Here is a 23,743-nt window from a genome sequence, read left to right as displayed (position 1 = left end):
TGCATACAAGAAATTAAAAAATCATTTAAGAAAGGTGACCAGAGTGGTTGAAAGGTATGTAAAAATGCACAGCAGTTGATGCTATGCACAAAAGTAAAAAAAAATTCAATATCAAAACAGCAAGAGAGCAGTCAAAGAAGTGAAAATCAGCAAAGATGCAAATAAGCTTAAAACTGAGGATGAATACAAGATAGTAATTATTCTGAATGACCACTTCCTCCAAGTATTCTGAGGGAAGACATAAAAGCATGCCCTCTCTGAACAGATATCCCAAATAAAATTAATGACAGACAGAAGTCCTAGAGAGGTGAATTGGTCTTGAAATAAATAAATCCCCAGCGATATATTGTATTTATCGCTGAGCTCTGAAAGAGACTAGGAAAGAGATTTGTGAAATGCTGGCAATCATTCTGAAGGAGACTGGGGTGATGCCAGAAGATTGGAAACAGGCTAAAAATGTGATGCTCACATTCAAAAAGGGTGACAACACAGACACAAATAACACATTAATCCTACTTCTATTATCAGGAGTATGATCTGTACTATAATGAGCTAGTGATCAACGGTCAAAATAGATTCAGAGGGGGAAGATCCTGCTGACTGACCTCCTCACTTTCTTTGAAATAGTGAAAACCCAAGTGGACTGTGTTTTAGGTCTGATGATGAGGAAAATATTCAGCCCGTCTTAATTTACCCATCCAGAATGACACCCCCAGAATAATTTGTCTAGATCAGGTAGAAGTCTTAAGTTTATTTCTGTTAAGTTTAGCTGGTCGTCAAATAAACAGAGGCATGGCAGGGCATCTCAAGTCCAGTTGAATACATATCCCGTGCCACGTGGGAACTCCAGGATGCTTCTCATGTTCTGGACAACCACAGGTGCAGAAAGTGGAGGAGCTACAGCTTTGGGTTTCGGAGCTAGTGCAGCAGGTTGCGTCATTGCAATACATCCACGAGGCTGAGAACTACCTGGCAGTCAGACACATGAAGCCCAGGCTACTCAGTCCTATCTGTGCTTATATTTCTTACATGAAAAATATGACTATCATCTCAGGTGTTCCAAAAGGATCCAACTTTGGCCTCTTCCTTTTTCGTATCTACATGCTGTCCCTTGGCAACATCACTTGCAGACATAGTTAGCTTCCACATGCATGTCAACGATACCAACCTCTAGCTCTACCCTACTTCTCTTAATCCCTTCGCTGTGTCAGTGTTATCTTACTGCTTGTCTAACATCCAGTCTTAGATAATCTTCCAGCTAAACATTGTGAAGCCCAAAGTCACTGTTGCCAATCCTCACCGCTAGCTCCACCCCCTCACCACCTGTTTCTGTGCAGTCTGCCAGGTTGAATCATACTGTTTGCAACTTCAGTATCTTCACAACCCTGAGTTCAATTTCCGACCCCATATTACCTCCATCGTCTGCTTCCACCTCTGTAACATTTCACGAGTTTGCCCTAACTCAGCCCAACTGAAATATTCATCCATACCTTTGTCACCTCTAGACTCAACTATTCCAATGCCCTCCTGCCCAGCCTCCCATCCTCCACCTTCTATAAACTTTACACATCCTATATTGCATCTCACATCAAGTCCCATTGTTCCATTATTCCCATCCTTGCTTACCAACATTGGTTCACGATTCCCCAACATCTCATTTAAAATTTTCATCCAAATGTTTAAATCCATCGATGACCTTGTCCTTCCCTAGCTCCACAACCTCCTCCTACATCCAACCCCGAATATTTTTTTTCTCTGACTCTGACCTTCCTTTGTATCCCCTCCCCTCCCTTCACTCCACTACTGGCACATACCTTCAGCCTCCTAGCTCCCTTGCTCTGAAAATTTCTCTCTAAGTCTCTCTGCCTTGTCACTCCTGAGGAGGTGGTAGCATAGTGGTAATGTCACTAGACTAATAATCTCGAGCCCAAGCTCTAGAGATATGGGTTTGAATCCCACCATGGCAGATGGTGAAATTTGAATTCAATTAAATTAATTATATTTTAAAAAAGCTACTCTAATGGTGACTATGAAACCATTGTCGATTGTTGTAAAAACCCATTTGGTTCACTGATGTCCTTTAGGGAAGGAAATCTGCCATCCTTATCTGGTCTAGCCTACATGTGACTCCAGACAAACAGCAATGTGATTGACTCTTAAATACCCTCTGAAATGGCTTAGCAAGTCTCTCAGTTTAAGGGTAATTAGGGATGGGCAATAAATGCTGGCCCAGCCTGTGATGCCCATATCCCACAAACAAAAAAAACTTGCTGCTCTTTCTTTTAAACCCCACCTCTTTAATCAAGCTTTTGATCACCAAGCCAAATTCTTCTTTGGCTGTTTGTAAAGTTTTTTTCCATGTTAAGAGTATTATTATAAATGCAAGATTGGTTGTTGATTTCTAGGGCTGAATTTTGTCAGCCACAAAGAAGTCACACTCCCAGGACTGGGAGCCGACCCCACGCCAGTGGGACCCAAGGGTGGAATTTTGCCAGCAGTGGCCAATTAACAGGCCACCACCGGAACCACCGTCCAATTGAAGATGGCAGCCCGCCTCCCAGAGCTGCCAGCCCAATTAGAGGGCTGGCAGCTCAGCAGCCTTGGCAGCGCTACCGCTGGTAGAAACTACTGAGGCAGCAGCATGAAGGAGAGGGCACCTCAGTGCTGAGGTGCCCTTGAAGATGAGCTATGTTCCGTTGAGCAGGCTGAGGCCTGGGAGGCAGGTGCCAGTAATCGGGGGTAGAGGATGGGGGGCCATATTATAGTGGCGTTGCCTTACCTTGGGGACGACCATTGACACCAGTGGGCCCCTCCATTGGCCATGGAGTGGCCATTAAGGAGGCACCCCCTCCCCAAACAGGGAACTCGTTGGGAGGCCGTCATGTGGCGGTGGGCCCTTTCAATGTGGGCAAAATACCTGTGGGGGCAGAAGTGGCCCTTAATTGGGCACTTAAATAGCTCAATTGGTCGCCCGTTGGGCGTGCGTGCCACAGATGTTCCCGCCACTGGTAATATACCATGGCAGCAGGAAGACTTTGGGCTCCCCTCCCAACGCCTTCCCCAACCACATTACGAGCCCTCTTGCCTCCTAGCCAATCGCCATATGGCTGGGAAAATTCAGCCCCTGGTTTCTAGTTTGAATTTTGTGGGCCTAGAGTTTTAGGAAAGGTTCCTAGCACTGTTGCCTCTTTGGCAGGTTAAATCCAAAATCAAGATCTACTAAAATCAGCATGTAAATTAATAGCAGTGTAGATTTATACTTTGTACCTGTCCTTTGAGTCTCCATCATATGCAGCTACACTACCCACAAAGACAAAAGCTTGGACTCCTTCAGATTAACACATTCTGGTGCATTAAATGCCAAATGCAGGCAGACTAAAGATAGGAGTAATTTAGAAAGAAAGAATTTATGTTAAAAAGTAGGCACAAAAATATCAAAATGAGTGACATTGTCAAAAGCACCAGATTGGGAATGGTCTACAACAAGATGGAGGGCAAAAAAACCAAATAATTATAATAAGCAAAAGAAAAAAAGTACGTCTTACATTTCTACAGCGGTTTTCATAACCTCAGGATGTCCCAACCTGCTTTACAGTCAATTGAGTACATTTTTTAAAAAGGTGTAGTCAGTGTTATAATGGAGAAAATACAGCAGCCAATTGTACACAGCAACATCTCACAAACAGAGATAATTAGTGACATTGGTTGAAGGATAAATATTGGCCAGGACAGCAGGAAGAGCTTCCTGCTTCTCTTTGAAATAGCGCCGTGGGATCTTTTATATCCGGCTTAGAGGGCAGGTTGAGCCTCAGTTGAACAGCTCATCTGAAAGATGACACTTCCAACAGTGCAGCAGACCCTCGGTACCGCAGTGGAGTGTCAGTCTAGATTATGTGCTCATGCCTCCAGAGTGAGAGCAGAACCCAGAGGTGAGAGTGCTACCACTGAGCCACAGCTGGCATAGCTACGTGGCCTTTTAAAAGGAATGGTTGTTTGGATGACTTGGATTGATTGGGGTGAATTTTAACACCCAAAACCAGGTGGGCTGGGGTTGGTTGAGATGTTAAAATTTTAAAAATCTCAAATCCAATTCCAATTCCCCCCACTTCTGGATTTAATGGAGGCGGGACAAGGGTCGGGCAGACAACTTGCTCCCAAGAGGCGGGTTGACCTCATTTAATCTGCTTTGTAGGTGTAACCCTGACTAGCCGGGTTTGTCAGGCCTTGGGAAACCCAGCAGCTGAAGGGAGGCATGGACAGCTTCAGGAAGAAGATAGGTGCCCTTTCAGCACTATTTGTTGTTTGTGAGCCAGGAGGAGAAGGAGTACTTCCCCGACCGCCAAGCAGACTCACCCCACTTCCCTGGGGTTAAGGATCAGACCTCCCCTCACCACCATCCCAATAGCAGCAGCAGGCTCCTTACCTGGGGCTGTGGCCTGCTTCAAAGTGCTCCCCTCCTGACTGGACACCAAGCCTGCCAATCAGACTGACTTCCAGGTGGGGAACTTGACAAAAATGTATGTATACTGTGGAGTTAAAATTCCACAGCATGCGGCACCAAAACTCTGCACCACCGCCTACACAACCCGCCCCTGTCAAGATCGAACCCATTGTGATCACGCTTGGAAGGTAAATGATTTAAATTGTGTGTCAAATTAGGAACAAATGGTTCATTGCCCTACAGATACAGTACTGGATGTAAATAATCTTCTCTAGAAACTAAACTCGGTAATCTGAGAATATTATGATGATTTATCACTGCAATAAACTTAAACTTCAACAAAACCCCTTCAATATCAAAAATATATGTCTAAAAGGACAGTACTTACCCAAGCTTAAATAATAAAAAGGAAGAGCAGCTAAATTTGTAGAATACTGTGGCAATATGTACAGTCCACCTGGCGATTTATTCCATATGAACATATTTCTTGTTATATGTGAATATATCCTATCATGTATGATCTGTGGAAGAAAATATAAAATGTCATTCAGTTTGATATTCATACTTCCTTGCACAAATGTCTAATTTTATACTTTCGAAAGACTACACTGCCCATTTCTCTTCTATACTTCAGCAAGTATAAGTTATTGTTCGAAAAGAATGGAGGCTAGGGAAGTGCTGTGAACTCTCAAAAGAACACAGCTGCTTAGGAACACATGTAAGTTGCTTTATATTTTATGCCACTGAAACAGATCAGGATGGGAACTGAGACTCATATTGGCAGGTCTTCATAGCAATAATGTTCTGCTATTAAAATTAAGATATCTTCTCTCGGGCATCTTATTTTTTCTTAAATATAGACGAGGGAGTAATTTGTGCAGGAAATATTCCCCAGAGCAATTTTGACCTGTTTAAAAAGCATTTAAAAACTTACAATATCCTCTGAGACCTTCCATGAACTGCAATTAAATTTTACAATATTTATTTTATTAAATTACTTGCAGTTATCAAAAACTCAAGTACATACAAGTAGCTGTGTTTTAACTCTACAAAGTGACTGTGAGGTTAAAATAATTGTGTTAATAGTATGTTTTCAATAGTAGACAAAGACATTTCATATGAATGCACTAACATATTTGATACCATGGAGCACAATTTCAATCCAAAAGAGAGGCTGCACATTCCATAGATAGTATATCTACATTCTCATAATATGCTGACTGATTGGAAAAGGTCCCTACAACGATTATTATATAAGGTTTCTGCACTTCTAGCAGGAAACTACACTTGATTGTAGTATAGATCAGAGATGGGGCTACAATACTGTGGTGCTGATTTTACAATCTGCACTCACTTTGAGCATAAGATTGGTGAATTTACCCCAATAATGTTGTCAGGACAACAACAATTACAGTGAAACAAAAATACTATTCCCACTTTGTCCTCTACATTCCATAATGTTTATCTTTGAAACTAGAGAACCTTTCCAAACTGTAAGAAGCAAGCTTGCTTTAAAATCTAGATATTAATATTAAAAACTTTATGCTCTGTCATTCAACAATTTTGTGCCAAAATTGACTATCAGTTTCTCAGTATTAATTGTGTTAACACTTGATGCCTGCCCTGTCACATTTTTAGTAAGAATGTCCTATTAATATGATGCTCTGCGACACAGCAGTTACAAACTCTGGCCACTGGGTGACACTTGTGGAGCAATGTGTTTTTCTTCTCAGCTTTAAATTGGTGCCATATTGGAAACTAGCTCATTTAGTTAGCTTAATGAATATTTTTATGAGTATTTATATTTGGTAACTCTTTCCTAGCCTATCTCCAGGTAATGAGTAATGTTTAAAATGTCCCTTTGGCCACTGTTTTGGCCAGGCCCCTAATATTTCCTGCCTCTTGAAAACAGAAGACAGTTTTGGTACATGGTACTGTAGATCCCTGCTTCTTTCATTATTCAACGTTGCTCTGCTATGAACAGTAGCTGGCCTTGCTCTGCTGAGGTTAAGTGGGACACAGATCTGATCACTCAGCACTCATTGTTCAGCATGCTCTCTCCCTGCAAGCTATGCATTTAATTGGACCTTTCTTCTTACTCCTGCCCTACCCACATCTAGCAGAATACTGAATCCTAAAAAAAAAGCTAATAACCTCTTTCTGCTAAGTCAGTGAATCAGTTTCTGGTGAAGGTAACATATGCAACCCCCTTCCACAACAAGACAGAAAATTAGTCTATGAGGAGGGATACCCACTTCTTTCCCTTGAAACTGAACAGATCAGACATTGATGACAGAAACTACTCGCATAGTTCACCACTGCCACTACCCCCCACAATCACTGACTCAAAAATGAAGGCCTGGGGAAGACAGGCTATCTCCTCAAAACCTCCTCCCTCCACGATGAGAAATAAATCTCAGATAGGAAAGGAATCATAGCAACCTGCAGCCCAGTCCCAAAAGAGTTTGTTACTCCCTGCCTATTCTCTGCCCATCTCCTCTACCTCCTTCTCCCTCCAACCCTCTTTTTTTATCCATTCATGGGATGTGGGCGTCACTGGCTATGCCAGCATTTATTGCCCATCCCTAAATGCCCTTGAGAGGTGGTGGTGAGCTGTCTTGTTGAACCGCTGCAGTCCATTTGGGGTAGGTAGACCCACAGTGCTGTTAGGACAGAAGTTCCAGGATTTTGACCCAGCGACAGTGAAGGAACGGCGATATCGTTCCAAGTCAGGATGGTGTGTGACTTGGAAGGGAACTTGCAGGTGGTGGTGTTCCCATGTATTTGCTGCCCTTGTCCTTCCAGTTGGTAGAGGTCGCGGGTTTGGTAAGTCGCTGGCTTACCTGTTTGTCCTCTCCACATTCCCTCGCTATTGTCCTCATTCTCCCTCTCCTACTTGCTCCTTCTCCTTTCCTCTTCTCTTCTCCTCCCACGTCCAACTTCCCTCATCCATCTCCTTTCCCCAGACACCCTCCCCATCTCTCCGGCTCCCTCTCTCTCCTCACCTCTCCTCTACCCTCCCTCCTCTGCTCTCCATCTGCTTCCCCTACAATCTGCCACCTGCCTTCTCCTTATTTATCTCCTCCACTTACTCCCTACCCAAGTATCCCTTTGACCCCCTTCCCATGCCTGACTTCAATACTGCAATTCGTCTTCCTGTGTGCAACCCCATGGGGTGGGGTGGGGTTACTAGTACTAAATAATCATTTGAATTTATAATGAAACCTTTATTTTGTATAATTCAAGCGCTTTTGTAAAGCATTCCTCCCTTAAGCCTAAACAGAACAAAATAATTGTGACAAAAGTCATATTACATCAGTTCTTCACAAATAACATTATTTTGGCAAGGGCACAATTAATCTATGCAGCAATGGGTGACAGAGAGCTTTTTCTCAAACCCTGTGACATTACGGGATTAGGCAAGCTTTTGACCTTGCATGTGATATGTAATCTTCTTGTCACTCTATCACTCTCTAAACTTTATCACTGTAACTCAGCAAATAGCATCAAGGTTGTAGCAAACTACTATTTGTCAACTCCATCTAAAATTGGACAGTCATTCTACTGTTCTATACTTAAAATCAGTCAAGTGCTTTTCAGAAATCATATTGAACAGATAGATAAAGCGAAATGGAAAATGTTTGCACCATTCACCATGCAGCCTAAAAATATTATTTCCTCAATTTATTCAATTCTTCATAATGCTCAAAATATTCAAGGAAAATATTTTAGGATTACACGTGAAGATTTTTGTGAGGGAACTTAAAACATGCATTTGGCCTTATTTAAGTCCCTCTTGAGCCAACAGAACAACTGGCTCATAAGTAGCTTGATAAGATATTTTAAGAACAGATGATCTGTCCACTGCTAGGGATAAAATGGAAAGAAACATCCAACGAAAAAGTATTTTGTTCCTAAATAGATCTGTTTGGAAAGGACGCTTTATAGATGGGCATCACATGTGCAGAAGAAGGATATGTAAAAACATTGTGTGGGAGATGTTTTTCATCAGGATTTGTTATATAACTATTTCTTGATTTAATAACAGCAGTCTGGAAGACACAATTTGGACATACATTCATTTAACACTTCCCAGCCATGTAAAATACTAGGAAACATTAAAGGCACCAATTATTTATAATATTGTTACGACCAGGTGAGAAAGGTGTCTAGGGGTCCCTCTCAGCCTTCACCTTGTCTTACCGTAACAGGGTTTAATTTTAAACACAGTGTTTTTAGCTCCCCCTTGGTGAATCCTTGTTCACTGCTTTCCAATTATAAGGCAAAGAAACCAGCACAAACAGGCTTTCTTAGGTTTAAAGAAGAAAAGTTGAAATTTATTAAACTTGAACTTAAACTCTAATTCGGTTGATGCCTATGGATGCACAACACGCCCAGGCATACACATGCAGATAGAGACAGAAAGAAAACAGAAGAAATAAAGTCAAAAAGGTTGAGGCAATATCTGAGGAGGTTTTTTGTGTTATGGGCCTTAGAGCTCACTGTAGTGTCCTTTATTATAGGTAGATCTTTTTGTTGGGGCCCAGTTTTCTTCTTAAACCTTGTTCGCTGTAGGAGACTTTTCTCTCTCGGGATTCATGTGTCTTCAGTGGATTTGGAGTTCTGTGAGAAAAAGATGGGAGCAGACAGACAGGAGAGGCTGTAGCGAGCCAGCCAGGAGAGATCTTCTCAGTCCTGGAGTATTCTGCTTTCTGCCCAAACTGTTTGTACAAATTCAAAAAACTCATTTTCCCAGCAGGTTATTCATGTGACTAGCTGGTTTGACCATGTCCGTTTGCATATTCGGCCATCTTAGCAGTCAACCTGGAATGTGAGTTCCCTCACCTTCAACGTCTGGTGATCAAAGGTCCATTGTGGGTTGAATGTGTCAGGGAATGGCTGCTTTGTCTTTCCAAACACTGTCTGTTAATATGCAAATGCCTTTCCAGCCAAGATCTGGCAATTTTTTAAAGCAAGTCCTTTCTTCACTTCAACAACAGTTTGAAATTTAATGTCCATGTGGTGAAATTAATATGCTTCATGCTTGGCAGGTGGGGACCTGCATGACAATATCTGCAACTGAAACTAATATTTTGATGCTACAAATTGTGAAATCTGTATGAATTGATCTTAAATATACCAGTAAGTTTCTACTCGAACAGGTTAAAAAGATGGCTGTGTTCTCTTTTATTTAAAAAAGAGTTTCAGTCACCTTTGTTCTTGCAAAGTAGCCTACTTAAGTGATAAGTATAGATATCCGGTGCTGTGTTTTGCATCTGTTTATATGAAGTTTAATATTGGATAACATCAGACTCAAATGTGGTTTCATTGTGATTATGTGTTGAAACTCGTTAATCGCTATCGTAAAAGTGACAAAGGACTGTCCTGAAGTTACTGCATTTTTTTTTGTGTACACCACCAAAATGCAACTGCTTGTCTTCTTCAAAGAAATTAAGCAAATAAAAGCAGAGTTTATCATCTGATTATTCTGTCCTTACTGAATTCTGAAGGTTAGTTAGGCAAAAGAATTGAATGAAGACTTGAAGGGGAAAAGTTTTCAGGGTATGGGGAAAGAGCAAGGAGTGGGACTAATTGGATAGCTCTTTCAAAGAGGCATGATGGGCCTTCTGTGCTGCATAATACTATGAATGAAAAGTTTGTGACTCTCATCTTTCAAGTGAAATTTCTTACTAGAGGGATAAACAAAAGACAACATTCTATTACTAGAGGCCATGAAAAGGTTGGACTGTCCAAATTCCCTCTTCCCAACAACAACTACATTCTCAGGAATTATAAATTTACACTCTCAATGCAAAGCTTTGTCCTTTGGGAGCACACATTGGAGAGGTCCAGAGATTCCCCAGAAAGTTCTGTCCATTCATATTACAAATAAAACTTTTTGTTTTCTTTCTAAGAGCATGCTTTAATTCCAAAAGACTGTTCTAACTGCTGGAGAAGGATTGGTAAGAGATGAATTACTTCACTGTGTTTTATAACTGTACTTGATTTTGTAAATAAATCTGATCAGTTTTAGCCTGTCAAAAATATGGTCTGTATGGAGTATTTTCCATCTATCAGAAGTATGTGTGAGAGTATGATGAACCCAGTAATAGCCTAACACTCATTAGGTCCACACACTCTGCATGGCAAAAGGTGTAAAGATACTGTTATGAAAGTGCTTTTATTTAAAAAAAAAATTTTTGAGGACTTGTATCTTAGAAATATGGACATTGGTTTATTTGGAAAAACGGAACAGATTCCATTGATGTGTTTTTTTTACAAGAGTCACTGAGAGGTCCTGTTTGAAAACAAACCTTTACTGGATGTCACATGCCTTCAGCTCAACAAACAACAGAAACCTTGATGACTTAGGGAAGATGTTTACAGAGAAGTGACGTGTAGATTTATGGTGGTCAGGAGGTTTCACTTTTGGGATATTGTTTTGGTTTAGTTGGGGTGTGGGCTGTGTTGAAAACAGTTGAGTTTGTAGCCTGCTGAAAAACCCAGCTCCTCTTTCGCTACCTCTTTGAAAAACTCTGCAAATCCAGTGTGTGAGAATCCCTAATGCTGCATTTCTCCTGAGATGCTCCTGGCAGGCCTGCCAAATTAATTCTCGATGCCACCTGAAAATAACTGCTCCAGAACAGATCCCAGTGACCTGCCTACATGTACTCGGATGCCAGACTGTATGCCATTTTGGGACACAATATATCTCATCCTTTTTCTTCAGGAATTAACAAGTATTTGGCCAAAGTATTCTTTTTTGTAAAAGATCTATGCAGAGAAAATGTCTTCATTTTTTTCCTTCAACCAGTGTGTGTGTGAGAGTGTGTGTGTGTGTGTGTGTGAGAGTGTGTGTGTGTGAGTGTGTGTGAGTGTGCGTGTTGGGTATTCAAAAATGGAACCTTTCATATTTCAATCTGTGTGTTAAGGCTTTGCTTCTTACTGGATAAGTCTTGCTTCATAATAAACTGACAACTTTGTTGTTTATCAAATAAACCTGGTTGGTGTATTTTATTCTGGGATAAAGAGTAGACTATATGACTGACTGTATCGGTAACTGGGTAAACATTTAAAAATATGTTGCGATCTGTGGAGAAATTGAACTATAAAAGACACTGTACTACTCCCACCTCAGTTGTAACATTACAGATTCCAGATTGTAGGGGTCAGCTTGTTGAAGCTGCTGTCAGGCCATTGAATGGGAAAATGGTGCAAAAGAAGCCAAATCTGCAAAATAACATATTCATTAAAAATACATAAATTGAACCACTCACCTCCAAAGTAGTTAATACTATTTTTTCTGCAGAAGAAAAATAAGCATCCCAAAGGAATTGTGTTTGTTGTCTAAGTGCCAGTATCTTCTCATGATGTACAGATCTAGTTATTGAAGGAATCTGCAAAAAAATATAAAGACAGAGAACAATAGAATTAAATGAACATTAAGAAAAATAAATGCTATTCTGGATTGATAAGAAGACCAGAAATTAGTGCTTTAGATATAAGATATACATGAAGGGGCCACTGGGATCATGGAAGTATCATATTATCTGGTTGTCTTTAGCTTCTGACAGCTAGAGTAATGGTTTGCTTTTCTTCCAACAATTAAAAAAAGATGCGCATCATCTCTGTTTACTTACTCTTTAATGCACATGCTCCTCAAACCTCTCTTTCTCAAATGCTTTTGTAGTCTTTCTCTGCTCTATCAATATCTCAACTATTCCCATGAATTTTCCTCTTTTCATCTAAAGTGACATCCTACACACTCCTCTCTGCCTTTTTAAATGTGTTGAAATCAAGACTCATTGTACTATCTCTTCACCCAAGATCACAATGCGCTTACAAATGAAGAAGGCAATTCAGCCTCACTTAATTCTTTCATCCAGAATAAACTACATTCTCCTTATAGCTGCACCTAGTTGGTTATTAAATGATTCCTGGGTTTTTGCTTCCAGTTTTCTGCCAACACATTTATTCCAAATGTTGATCATTGTCTGTGTGAAGAAGAACCTCCCGACATCAGTTCTAATGTTACATTTTATTGGTTTGACCCTATGTGCTTTTGCCCTTCTCCCACAATTTAAAGCAGTATTCCAAATTAGCTTTTCTCCACACCATTTACTATCTTATATAGCATAACTGGTTTAGTCATTCATTATGGCTGCACCACATCAAGCACTATCATGCCCTATTCTCCTTTGCCAAAACTGCTCACTTTAGGATCATCCTGGAATGTGAATATAACTGCTTTTCTCCAATACCAACCATCTCCTTAAACTCCTCTTCCCTGCCCCATCTACCCTCACTTCCACTGAATGCGTGAGGAGCGCATGGACTTCTTTGTCATTAAGATTTGTGATCATCCAATCAGTTGCCTCTACCGTGTGCCTCTCTTCTCCTTTCCCACCAAATCTTCCCCCAAGATATCCTTCTGCCCTATCTGTGAACCTGAATCTTTCACTAGTTCCTCTCCTTTCTCCCCTCATGCCATCTCCAAGCTCATGTTGTTCATAAAACCCACCTCCTGTTCACACAACTCTATTCCTACTCAAATGATAGCCATCAGTGACTTTCACTTCGCGGAGCCACTACTATGTTATATGCGGCACCTCATTAGCGTGGTCGGGGTGGACTGCCCCCTCGATGGCGTAGAGGGGGCAGGTGAGCCATCCTGGCAACGACATCTGATGGCACTGCGCAGGCATCGGTGCCATTTTTAAATGGCTTGGAGCCCTAAATGACAATTTAAGTTTTTAAAGGAACAGTGAATTTAAAATTAACAATAATTAAGAAAATCATTCCTGCCCCTCTCCAACCCCCTCCCCCCAATAGCATTACATGTCATTCCTGCCCTTACCTTACTTACCTTGAATATATGACCTCCCCCACCGCTGCAAAGTTCAGAACCTTTCACCTTTACCCCTTCCCATCACCCCCTAGACCAATAAAGTAAATTTGATCCCGCTCACCCCCTCCCGATCTGATTAACTTTCCTCCTCCCCCCCTCCCCACAGGTGGTGTGGCTCGTTTCCTTGGACGGGGATTCAAAGGTGCAGCTGTGCCGGCCGCCAGGATGAAGATCGCAGCGGCACATCAGGAGGCAACGAGAACTTCATGAATGCAGGCAAGTTAATTAATCTGAATATTTAAATGACGGTCCCGTTGCCGAGCGGCAGGGGGGCCACCATGAGGCCTCACCGCCGCCAAGATTGGGATGGGCCCTGCCGGCATCGAGGTCGGTGGTGGGCCTCATCCAGAGCATCTTTGTGCCGCCCCCTGCCACGGATCCCTATAAAATTCAGCCCAATGATCCTGCCCCTTTGTCCGTGATACAGCATTCAGGAGACATGTGTATTGTACTTTTATATGAATGTAGATATTTAGGGTTAATTTTTTTAGAAATAGTTAGGGTTCAGGAGGAAATTGGCTACCCTTATTAAACATCAAAATTGAGAAGGTAATCTAGCTGTCTTCAAATTCCAGGCAGATTTGTAAATTTGATTTGTAGAGTATCCAGGCTGTAGAAGATCAGTTCTAGATGCAAATCAAATTATTTGTTCCTTGAAGGACAATGAGTATTTTATTTGTAAATCCCAAGCCGTACCAATCAGACATCAGGACGGTTTGCTGGCAAATGTTAAATTATGTGAATGCACTACATCTTAAATAGATGCACCATCAAGGAAGCTTTATTCTGAGGGGAGAGCTACAAAAACAGGCCATCAGGTGACAATAAAACTACTGTTTGCATCTTTTCTGCTTAGAAACATTGGAACATAGGAGCAGGAATAGGCCGTTCAGCCTGTCGAGGCTGCTCCGCCATTCAGTTAGATCAAGGCTGATCATCTACCTCAATGCCACTTTCCCACACTATATCCATATCCCTTGATTTCTGGCTTGAACATGCTGAACCCCAGAGGGTAGAGAATTCCAAAGACTCACCACCCTCTGAGTGAAGAAATTCCTCCTCATCTCAGTCTTAAATGGCCTACCCCTTATTCTGAGACTATGTACCCTGGTTCTAGACTCACCAGCCAGGGGAAACATCCTATCAACATCCACCCTGTCACACCCTGTAAGAATTTTGTAAGTTTCAATAAGATCACCTCTCATTCTTCAAAATCTAGAGAATACAGGCCCAGTTTCCTCAGTCTCTCCTCATAAAACAATCCAGCCATCCCAGGGATTAGTCTGGTGAATCTCCAGTACACTCCCTCTATGGCAAGTATATCCTTCCTTAGATGAGGAGACCAAAAGTACACAATACTTCAGGTGCAGTCTCACCAAGGCTTTATACAATTGCAGCAAGACTTCTTTACTCCTGTACTCAAAAGCCCTTGTAATGAAGGCCAACATACCATTTGTCTTCCTAATTGCTTGCTGCACCTGCATGCTAGCTTTTAGTGCCTCATAAACAAGGATACCCAGGTCCCTTTGGACATCAACACTTCCCAAAATCTCATCATTTAAGAAATGTACAGTCTTTCTGTTTTTTTCTATCAAAGTGGATAACTTCACACTTATTCACATCATATTCCATCTGCCATGTTCTTGCCCATTCACTTAGCCTGTCTAAGTCCCCATTGAAGCCTCCTTGCATCCTTCTCACAACTTACATTCCCACCTAGTTTTGTGTCATCAGCAAATTTGGTCCCCATATCCAAATCATTTATATAGATTGTCAACAGCTGTGGCCCCAGCTCTGATTCTTGTGGTACCCTACTAGTAACAGCCTGCCATCCTGAGAATTACCCGTTTATTCCTACTCTCCATTTTCTGTCTGTTAACCAATTCTCAATCCATACCAGTATATTAACCCCAATCCCATGTGCTCTAATTTTATTTACTAACCTCCTGTGTGGGATCTTATCAAAAGCCTTCTGAAAATCCAAATACACCACATCCACTGGTTCTCCTTCATCGAGACTACAAGTAACATCCTCAAAAAACTCCAACAGGTTTAACATGCCAAATATGATTTCCCTTTCATAAACCCATATTGACTCTGCCCAATCATATCATTATTTACTAAGTGTCTAGTTATCACATCCTTTAGAATAGATTCTAACATTTTCCCTACTACTGACATTAAACTAACAGGTCTGTCATTCCCTATTTTCTCTCTCCCCGCTTTCTTAAATAGTGGGATTACATTTGCTACTTTCCATTCTGCAGTAACCTTTCCAGAATCTATAGAGTTTTGAAAGATAACCCACCAAAATTAAGTGTTAGAAATGGTTAATATCCCAATTGCCTGATGATGGAGAAGATAATGATTTGATCATCAAATACGTCTGCTTTAACAACAACATAAAGACAAACACATAATTGGAGATCAGCTCCTTGGTCCTCAATTTCCTACCTCGATTATGAGTGGGGCTATCAGATGCTCTTTGTGAGGTTGAACTGCAATGTAACAAGAGGCTGTTGAAAGCTAATGAAAATAACTCCAAAGAGTTTGGATGGTCTTCTTGTTTTGATATAATTTATCTTTCATCTGCTTTTGTGTAATTAACTATTGGCTTTAGCATCAACATAATGGTCAGGCAGTATGGTTTTACCAATTTTTTGGAGAACTTAATGACCATCCCACTTAGTCCCCACTGTATTATTTGCTGCAGCTAGATTATGTACTTACCACACATAATGGCACAAAACATATGTGCCAGGCATTTGCATTTTCCGTGGACAGCCAGCATTGTAGACCCAGTGCCTGTGTTTGTGGTTTAATATCAGCACAGCACAAATATCACATCTAAAATTCCCACACTCACTAAAACTCACTGAGCTAAGTTTTAGTATGGCACACTCAGTCCATGGTAGCACAAGACTGGAGACCTGATGATAAGTCTGTAACCTTTCCAGGATAATTTTGTTTCTTGAAAGTCACAATTACAATTAGGTCCAGTGTATTTTGCTATAGATGATCAGTCATTACACTGGGTTTAAAATATTGGCTGTTCTGGTATCCTGGCACTTACCAGCTTTTCTCCTATACGTGCCAGTGTATGTACCTATATGTGATCTGTATCAGAATCCATCATGTCTATATAAAACTAATTGTCAGAGTACCAAATTCTGTCAAGTTGTGGTCAGAATTTCCCTTTATTTAACTAATTTTACATTACTTTCCTTGAAGACAACAATGCATTATGTCCTTAGATATAAAGATCAATTTAGTCAAAATAAAGTCAAAAACATCGTTATGAACTGATACATGGGGTGGAATCTTACCGAAATAGATGTGCTCGCAGTGGTGGTGGTGGTGGTGGTGGAAGGGGGTGTGACAGCGGGTCAGCAACCAGTTTGCCTCAGTAGCAGGCTTTTCCATGGATCTTTAATACAGCCACAGCATTAGCATTCCATTTTAGCTTCCCTGACCGATCACAGAGTGCTGGCGGGATGACGACCTGCACTCTGTCAAAGGAAGGATTTCTACTTGAAGGAACATGGTAGGGGTCAGAGTGGCTGACTTGAATGAGGCTTCAGTAACCACAGGAATGGAGAGAACTGGGAAGGCTGCCTTGCTGGGGGATCTGAGGGACTGAGGTGAGGCGCTGTTAGCTATGGATGGGAGGAAGAGGCCAGCCTCTCAAAACAAGCAGGCATGGATGGAAGGGACCGAGCAGCTGGAGTGTGGTCCCTTGAACATGGATACAGTGCCCCAAGAGGTTTAATGACCTACGGGGGGGGGCAGGAAAGGTGACTGAATAGCAATCTCAGGTGCGAAGCCGCACACTAACTTAAGAATATGAGAAATAGGAGCAGGAATAGACCACACGGCCTGTCGAGCCTGCTCTGTAATACAACTTCATCATAGCTGATCTTGGGCTTCAACTCCACTTTCCTGCCCACTCACCATATCCCTTGATTCCCTTAGAGACCAAGAGTTTGTCTAACCCAGCCTTAAATATATTCAACGATGGAGCATCCAAGACCCTCTGGGGTAAAGAATTCCAAAGATTCACACACCTTTGAGTGAAGTAATTTTTCCTCATCTCAGCCTTAAATGATCAGCACCTTATTCTGAGATTGTGCCCCTGTGTTTTAGATTCTGCAGCCAGCGGAAACAACCTGTCAAGCCCCTTTAGAATCTTGTAAGTTTTAATAACATCACCTCTCATTCTTCTAAACTTCAGAGGGTATAGGCCCAATTTACTCAGCCGCTTATCACAGGACAACCTCCTCATCCCAGGGACCAATCTAATGAACCATCACTGCACCGCCTCCAATGCAAGTATATCCTTCCTTAAATATGGAGACTAAAACTGCACACAGTATTCCAGGTGTGGTCTCACCAAACTCCTATATAATTGTAGCAAGACTTCTTTACTCCTGTACTCCAATCCCCTTGCAATAAAGGCCAACATGCCATTTGCCTTCCTAATTGCTTGCTGTACCTGCATGCTAACTTTCTGTTAACTTACTGCATCCGCAGCATTTTGCTTTTATGCTAACTTTCTGTGTTCCTTCTGTGTACCAGCACACCCAAGTCTCTCTGTACATCAACATTTACATGTTTCACACCTTTTAAAAATATTCTGCTATTCTTACAAGTGAATAACCTCACACTTCCTCACATTCTACTCCATCTGCCACCTTGTTGCCCATGCACGTAGCCTGTCTATATCTCTTAGCAGTGTCTCTGTGTCCTCCCCAAACCATACCTTTTCAGGTATCTTTGTATCAGCAGCAAACTTAAATACATTACTGTCTGGGCTGAATTTGACTTGCTTGCCGCTGATCTCGCCAGCGCACTTCAATGATGGCTGGGCGTATGCACGTGATTTGCTCCGCGGAGCTGCCGTGATATTAAACGCGGCAGCTCATTGACATGGCCGGAACGAACTGCCTCCCCGGTGATGTGGAGTGGGGGCATTCTGCGCCTGGCAACGTCATCCGGCGCCACTGCACAGGTGCTGCCACCATTTTTAAAGGGCTTAGAGCCCGAAATGCAACTTAAATTTTTAAAGAAGCAGTGCATTTAAAAGTATTAAAAATAATTTAAAAAATCTTTCCGCCCCTCTCCCACCTCCCCCCCCCCCCACCAGTAGCCTTACATGTCATTCCTACCGTCTCCCCCCTCAAAATACTTAACTTCAGTACCTGACCATTCCCCCCACCCAAAGTTCAGAAACTTTTACCTTTACCCATTCCCATTAACCCTTTGATCAATCACGTAAATTTGACCCCGCTCCCCCACCACACTAAAATACTTACCTCCTCTCCCCTCCCCACAAGTGTCCTGCATCGAACCTCCGGTCCGAGATCTGAAGGCACAAGAGTGCCGGCCACCCATCGTAATATTGGAGCGGGACGGCCGTTGGGATGAGGTAAGTAACTATTCCTTCATTTTAATGTTTTAACATATTCAAATAGATGTCCTGTTGCTGAGTGGCAGGGGGTGGCCACCGCCGGTAATATGGGGCAGGGCCTTCCCGGTGTCGAGGCCCGTGGCAGGCCTCTCCTGGAGGTATTTTCCAGGCCTCCCTGCCACGATCCCCGACGTCAGGGGGCTGGGGAGGGGAGGGGGAATTCAGCCCTCTGTCTCTTTGTCTCTGTCATTAATATAGATTGTAAATAGCTGAGGCCCCAGCACTGATGCTTCCAGCACTCCACTATTCACTGCCTGCCAACATGAAAATGCCTCATTTATGCCTACTCTTTGCTTTCTGGTCATTAACCAATCCTCTATCCATGTTAATATATTACCCCCAATCCATGTACCCTTATCTTCCCCTTTTGTGTGGCACCTTACCAAAGGCCTTTTGGAAATCCAGCTATACTATATCTACTGGTTCCCCTTTATCTACCCTGCTCGTTACATCCTCAGAAAACTCTAAATAAACTTGTTAAACTTGATTTTCCTTTTGTAAAACCATGTTGACTTTGCCTCATCATACTATGATTTTTCTAAGTGCATTGTTAAGACTTCCTTAATAATAGATTCCAGCATTTTACCAACGACTGATGTCAGGTTAACTGGCCTGTAGTTTGACTCTAACTTTTCCAGCATTCTCCTGCAAAGCACTCCTCAGACCAATACACCTTGCAGCTTCACTCATTCCTTTCTCTCCAGGCATCTCCTCAGATACCTCCCTCTTCCTCTTTGGCCTCCTTTTCTCAAGAGACAATGGGTAAGAGCCTGGAGGTGGTCAGTGGTTTGTGAAGCAGCACCTGGAGTGGCTATAAAGGCCAATTCTAGAGTGACAGACTCTTCCACAGGTGCTGCAGATAAAATTGGTTGTCGGGGCTGTTACACAGTTGGCTCTCTCCTTGCGCTTCTGTCTTTTTTCCTGCCAACAGCTAAGTCTCTTTGACTCGCCTCTCTTTAGCCCCGCCTTTATGGCTGTCCGCCTGCTCTGGCAATCACCGGCAACCGACTCCCACGATTTGTGGTCAATGTCACAGGACTTCATGTCGCATTTGCAGACATCTTTAAAGCAGAGACATGGAGGACTGGTGGGTCTGATACCAGTGACGAGCTCGCTGTACAATGTGCCCTTGGGGATTCTGCCATCTTCCATGCGGCTCACATGGCCAAGCCATCTCAAGCGCCACTGGTTCAGTAGGGTGTATATGCTGGGGATGTTGGCCGCCTCGGGGACTTCTGTGTTGGAGATACGATCCTGCCACCTGATGCCAAGGATTCTCCAGAGGCAGCGAAGATTGAATGAATTGAGACGTCGCTCTTGGCTGACATACGTTGTCCAGGCCTCGCTGCTGTAGAGCAAGGTACTGAGGACACAGGCTTGATACACTCGGACTTTTGTGTTCCGTGTCAGTGTGCCATTTTCCCACACTCTCTTGGCCAGTCTGGACATAGCAGCGGATGCCTTTCCCATGCGCTTGTTGATTTCTGCATCGAGAGACAGGTTACTGGTGATAGTTGAGCCTAGGTAGGTGAACTCTTGAACCACTTCCAGAGCGTGGTCGCCAATATTGATGGATGGAGAATTTCTGACGTCCTGTCCCATGATGTTCTTTTTCTTGAGGCTGATGGTTAGGCCAATTTTGTTGCAGGCAGCCATAATCCTGTCGATGAGTCTTTGCAGACACTCTTCTGTGTGGGATGTTAATGCAGCATCGTCAGCAAAGAGGAGTTCCCTGATGAGGACTTTCCGTACTTTGGTCTTCGCTCTAAGACGGGCAAGGTTGAACAACCTGCCCCCTGATCTTGTGTGGAGGAAAATTCCTTCTTCTGAAGACTTGAACGCATGTGAGAGCAGCAGGGAGAAGAAGATCCAAAACAGTGTAGGTGCGAGAACACAGCCCTGTCTCACGCCACTCAGGATAGGAAAGGGTCTGATGAGGCACCGCGATGCTGAATTGTGCCTTTCATATTGTCATGGAATGAAGTGATGATACTTAGTACCTTTGGTGGACATCCGATCTTTGCTAGTAGTCTGAAGAGACCACGTCTGCTGACGCGGTCAATAGCTTGGGCTTCGCCATTGGAAACTCTTTGCTCAGCATGATGGAGCCACCTTCAAATGGCTCAGAACACATACTGTCCATCCGACTGCTCACTGCCTCTGGTCCAGTACACCTACTCAGCATCAATGCCCCAACACTCTGCTCCCCACCTGAAATTAAAGACCAGTTCTACGAGGAACTCCATAATATCCTTAGTAGCATTCCCAATACCGAACATTTGTTCCTGCTGGGGGACTTTAACACCAGGGTTGGGGCCGACCATGACTCATGGCCCTCCTGCCTTGGGTGCTCTGGCATTGGAAGGATGAATGAGAATGGACAGAGACTGCTGGAGTTGTGCACCTATCACAATCTCTGCATCACCAACTCGTTCTTTCATACTAAACCCTGTCACCAAGTTTCTTGGAGTCACCCAAGATCACGTCGTTGGCACCAGCTGGACCTCATCGTCATAAGACGAGCCTCTATAAACAGTCCAAATCACACGCAGCTTCCACAGTGCGGACTGCGACACCAACCACTCCCTGGTGTGCAGCAAAGTTAGACTCAAACAAAAGAAGCTACATCACTCCAAGCAGAAGGGCCGCCCGCGCATCAATACTAACAGAATTTCCTATCCACAGCTGTTACATAAGTTTCTAAATTCACTTGAAAAAGCCCTTCAAAACACTCCTACAGGGGATGCAGAGACCACGTGGGCCCACATCAGAGACACCATCTATGACACAGCAATGACCATCTATGGCAAACGTGAGAAGCAAAATGCAGACTGGTTTCAATCTCACTTTGAAGAGCTGGAACCTGTCATAGCCGCTAAGCACATTGCACTGTTGAACTACAAGAAAGCCCACAGCTAGTTAACATCTGTAGCACTTAACGTAGCCAGAAGAAGCTGCACAAAGAACAGCCAGACACTGTGCAAATGACTACTGGCAACACCTATGCAGTCGTATTCAGCTGGCCTCCGACACCGGAAACATCAGAGGAATGTATGATGGCATTAAGAGAAGAATGCCCCCCTCAAGTCTAAGTCAGGGGACACGATCACTGACCAACGCAAGCAAATGGACCGCTGGGTGGAGCACTACCTAGAACTGTACTCCAGGGAAAATATTGTCACTGAGACTGCCCCCAATGCAGCCCAGTCTCTGCCAGTCATGGATGAGCTGGACGAACAGCCAACAGAATCAGAACTCAGTGATGCCATTGATTCTCTAGCCAGCGGAAAAGCCCCTGGGAAGGACGGCATTACCCCTGAAATAATCAAGAGTGCCAAGCTTGCTATACTCTCAGCACTCCATGAACTGCTTTGCCTGTGCTGGGACGAGAGAGCAGTACCACAGGACATGCGCAATGCCAATATCATCACCCTCTATAAGAACAAGGGTGACCGCGGTGACTGCAACAACAACCGTGGAATCTCCCTGCTCAGCATAGGGGTGAAAGCCTTCGCTCGAGTCGTTTTAAACAGACTCCAGAAGCTGGCTGAGCATGTCTACCCTGAGGCACAGTGCAGCTTTCGAGCAGAGAGATCCACCATTGACATGCTGTTCTCCCTTCGCCAGCTACAGGAGAAATGCCGCGAACAACAGTTGCCCCTCTATGTTGCTTTCATATCTCTCAGCAAAGCCTTTGACCTCATCAGCAGACGTGGTCTCTTCACATACCTATCTGAACAATTAACACTCACACTCTCCCTCATCCTATTGCCCTCTCACATCCCTATCTCACAGTCACCCTCCAAAACATTGCCATTGCATCCTTTCTGCGTAATCCAATTCTCAATTTCTCACACTCTTAACTCTCCGCTTTCTCTCCATGCAGAAGAGAGTGTGCAACTCCATGGAGAGGCAGAGAATCGGAGTGGCCAGACAGTGATAGTCACCTTGATGGCCACTGGCAATGAGTGCCCACTGGGTCTGCAGTGAAGGAGGTCTGGCTCCAGGAAGTTGTAGATGCCAGCCATGACCTGCCATTGAGAGCCTGAGCCTCCTGATACACTAATGCTTAGGCATGTGACACTGGTGGGGAGGGATCCTCTGCCTATAAATCCTGTGTTGGGGGTCTGGCCTCCTTCAAGTATCTCTGTGTCCATCCCCTCTGCCCTGTGGAATGGCATGTGGCTGAAGAGAAGACAGCTGGTGCTGCTGTTGGTGTGGCTCCTACTGCTGCTTGTGCTGCTCCTCTTGTTCTTCATTAGAAGTTCAAGGTAGAGCTGTATAAGCTGCTCCCATACAGCAGTGAAGATCAGGTCAAGGTGAGTAAAGTCCAAGGTAGGTGAAATGAGGCGAGCTCTAAAAATGGCAGGCTGCACGCCAAAGAGTCACAGTGATCTCCCGTGCGGCAGCTCATTTAAATAGCTGGGGTGGCCTGCCCCCCTCCATCACATGGAGGGGGCAGGCTGTCCCTCATCGGCAATGGCATCAGCTGCCTGTACGCAGGTACTGCCGCCATTTTTAAAGGGCAGCCAGCCCTGCCGACATATATAATTTTTTTAAAGCTGCACGCCCTGAATTTTATCAAATAAATTTCGAACACTCCTTTCCCACCCCCCAAATCCAATACATTAACTATTTGCCCATTCCCCCCCAAAACACTTACCTTTTAAATCTGACCTTCCCCCTCCAACAGACTGCGCAAAGTTTAAAGTTCACCTCTTCCCACTATCCCCTACACTCATTATGTTTATTTGACCCCGTCCAACTCCCACACTGAAAATCTTAACTTCTCCCCCTCCCCACCAATGTCATGCCGGCTTTCCCCAGACTGGGAATTGAAGGTGCGGGGGTGCCAGCCAAGGCGCTGAAGATTGTGGTGGGCCTGGAAGATTTAAGGTAAGTTTATTTAAATGTATGCATGTCAGTA

At 43.4% G+C, this 23,743-nt stretch overlaps 1 protein-coding gene across 2 annotated transcripts in view; it reads right to left on the bottom strand.

The window, feature by feature from the left end:
• Positions 1 to 23,743, bottom strand: part of LOC137357734 (exostosin-1-like) — an 813,195-nt gene that overhangs the window by 171,406 nt on the left and 618,046 nt on the right. For both annotated transcript variants that reach the window (XM_068024074.1, XM_068024075.1), the window contains exons 5-6: positions 11,719 to 11,838; positions 4,830 to 4,962 (exon numbers count right to left, since the gene is read on the bottom strand). In XM_068024074.1, the coding sequence (XP_067880175.1) occupies positions 4,830 to 4,962; positions 11,719 to 11,838 (253 nt within the window). The remainder of the gene's footprint in view (positions 1 to 4,829; positions 4,963 to 11,718; positions 11,839 to 23,743) is intronic.

This window comes from Heterodontus francisci, chromosome 3, assembly GCF_036365525.1.
Source record: "Heterodontus francisci isolate sHetFra1 chromosome 3, sHetFra1.hap1, whole genome shotgun sequence".
Classification (NCBI taxonomy): Eukaryota; Metazoa; Chordata; class Chondrichthyes; order Heterodontiformes; family Heterodontidae; genus Heterodontus; species Heterodontus francisci.
Note: the sequence above shows the minus strand (reverse complement) of the source record. Positions and strands in the feature narration are given on the sequence as shown.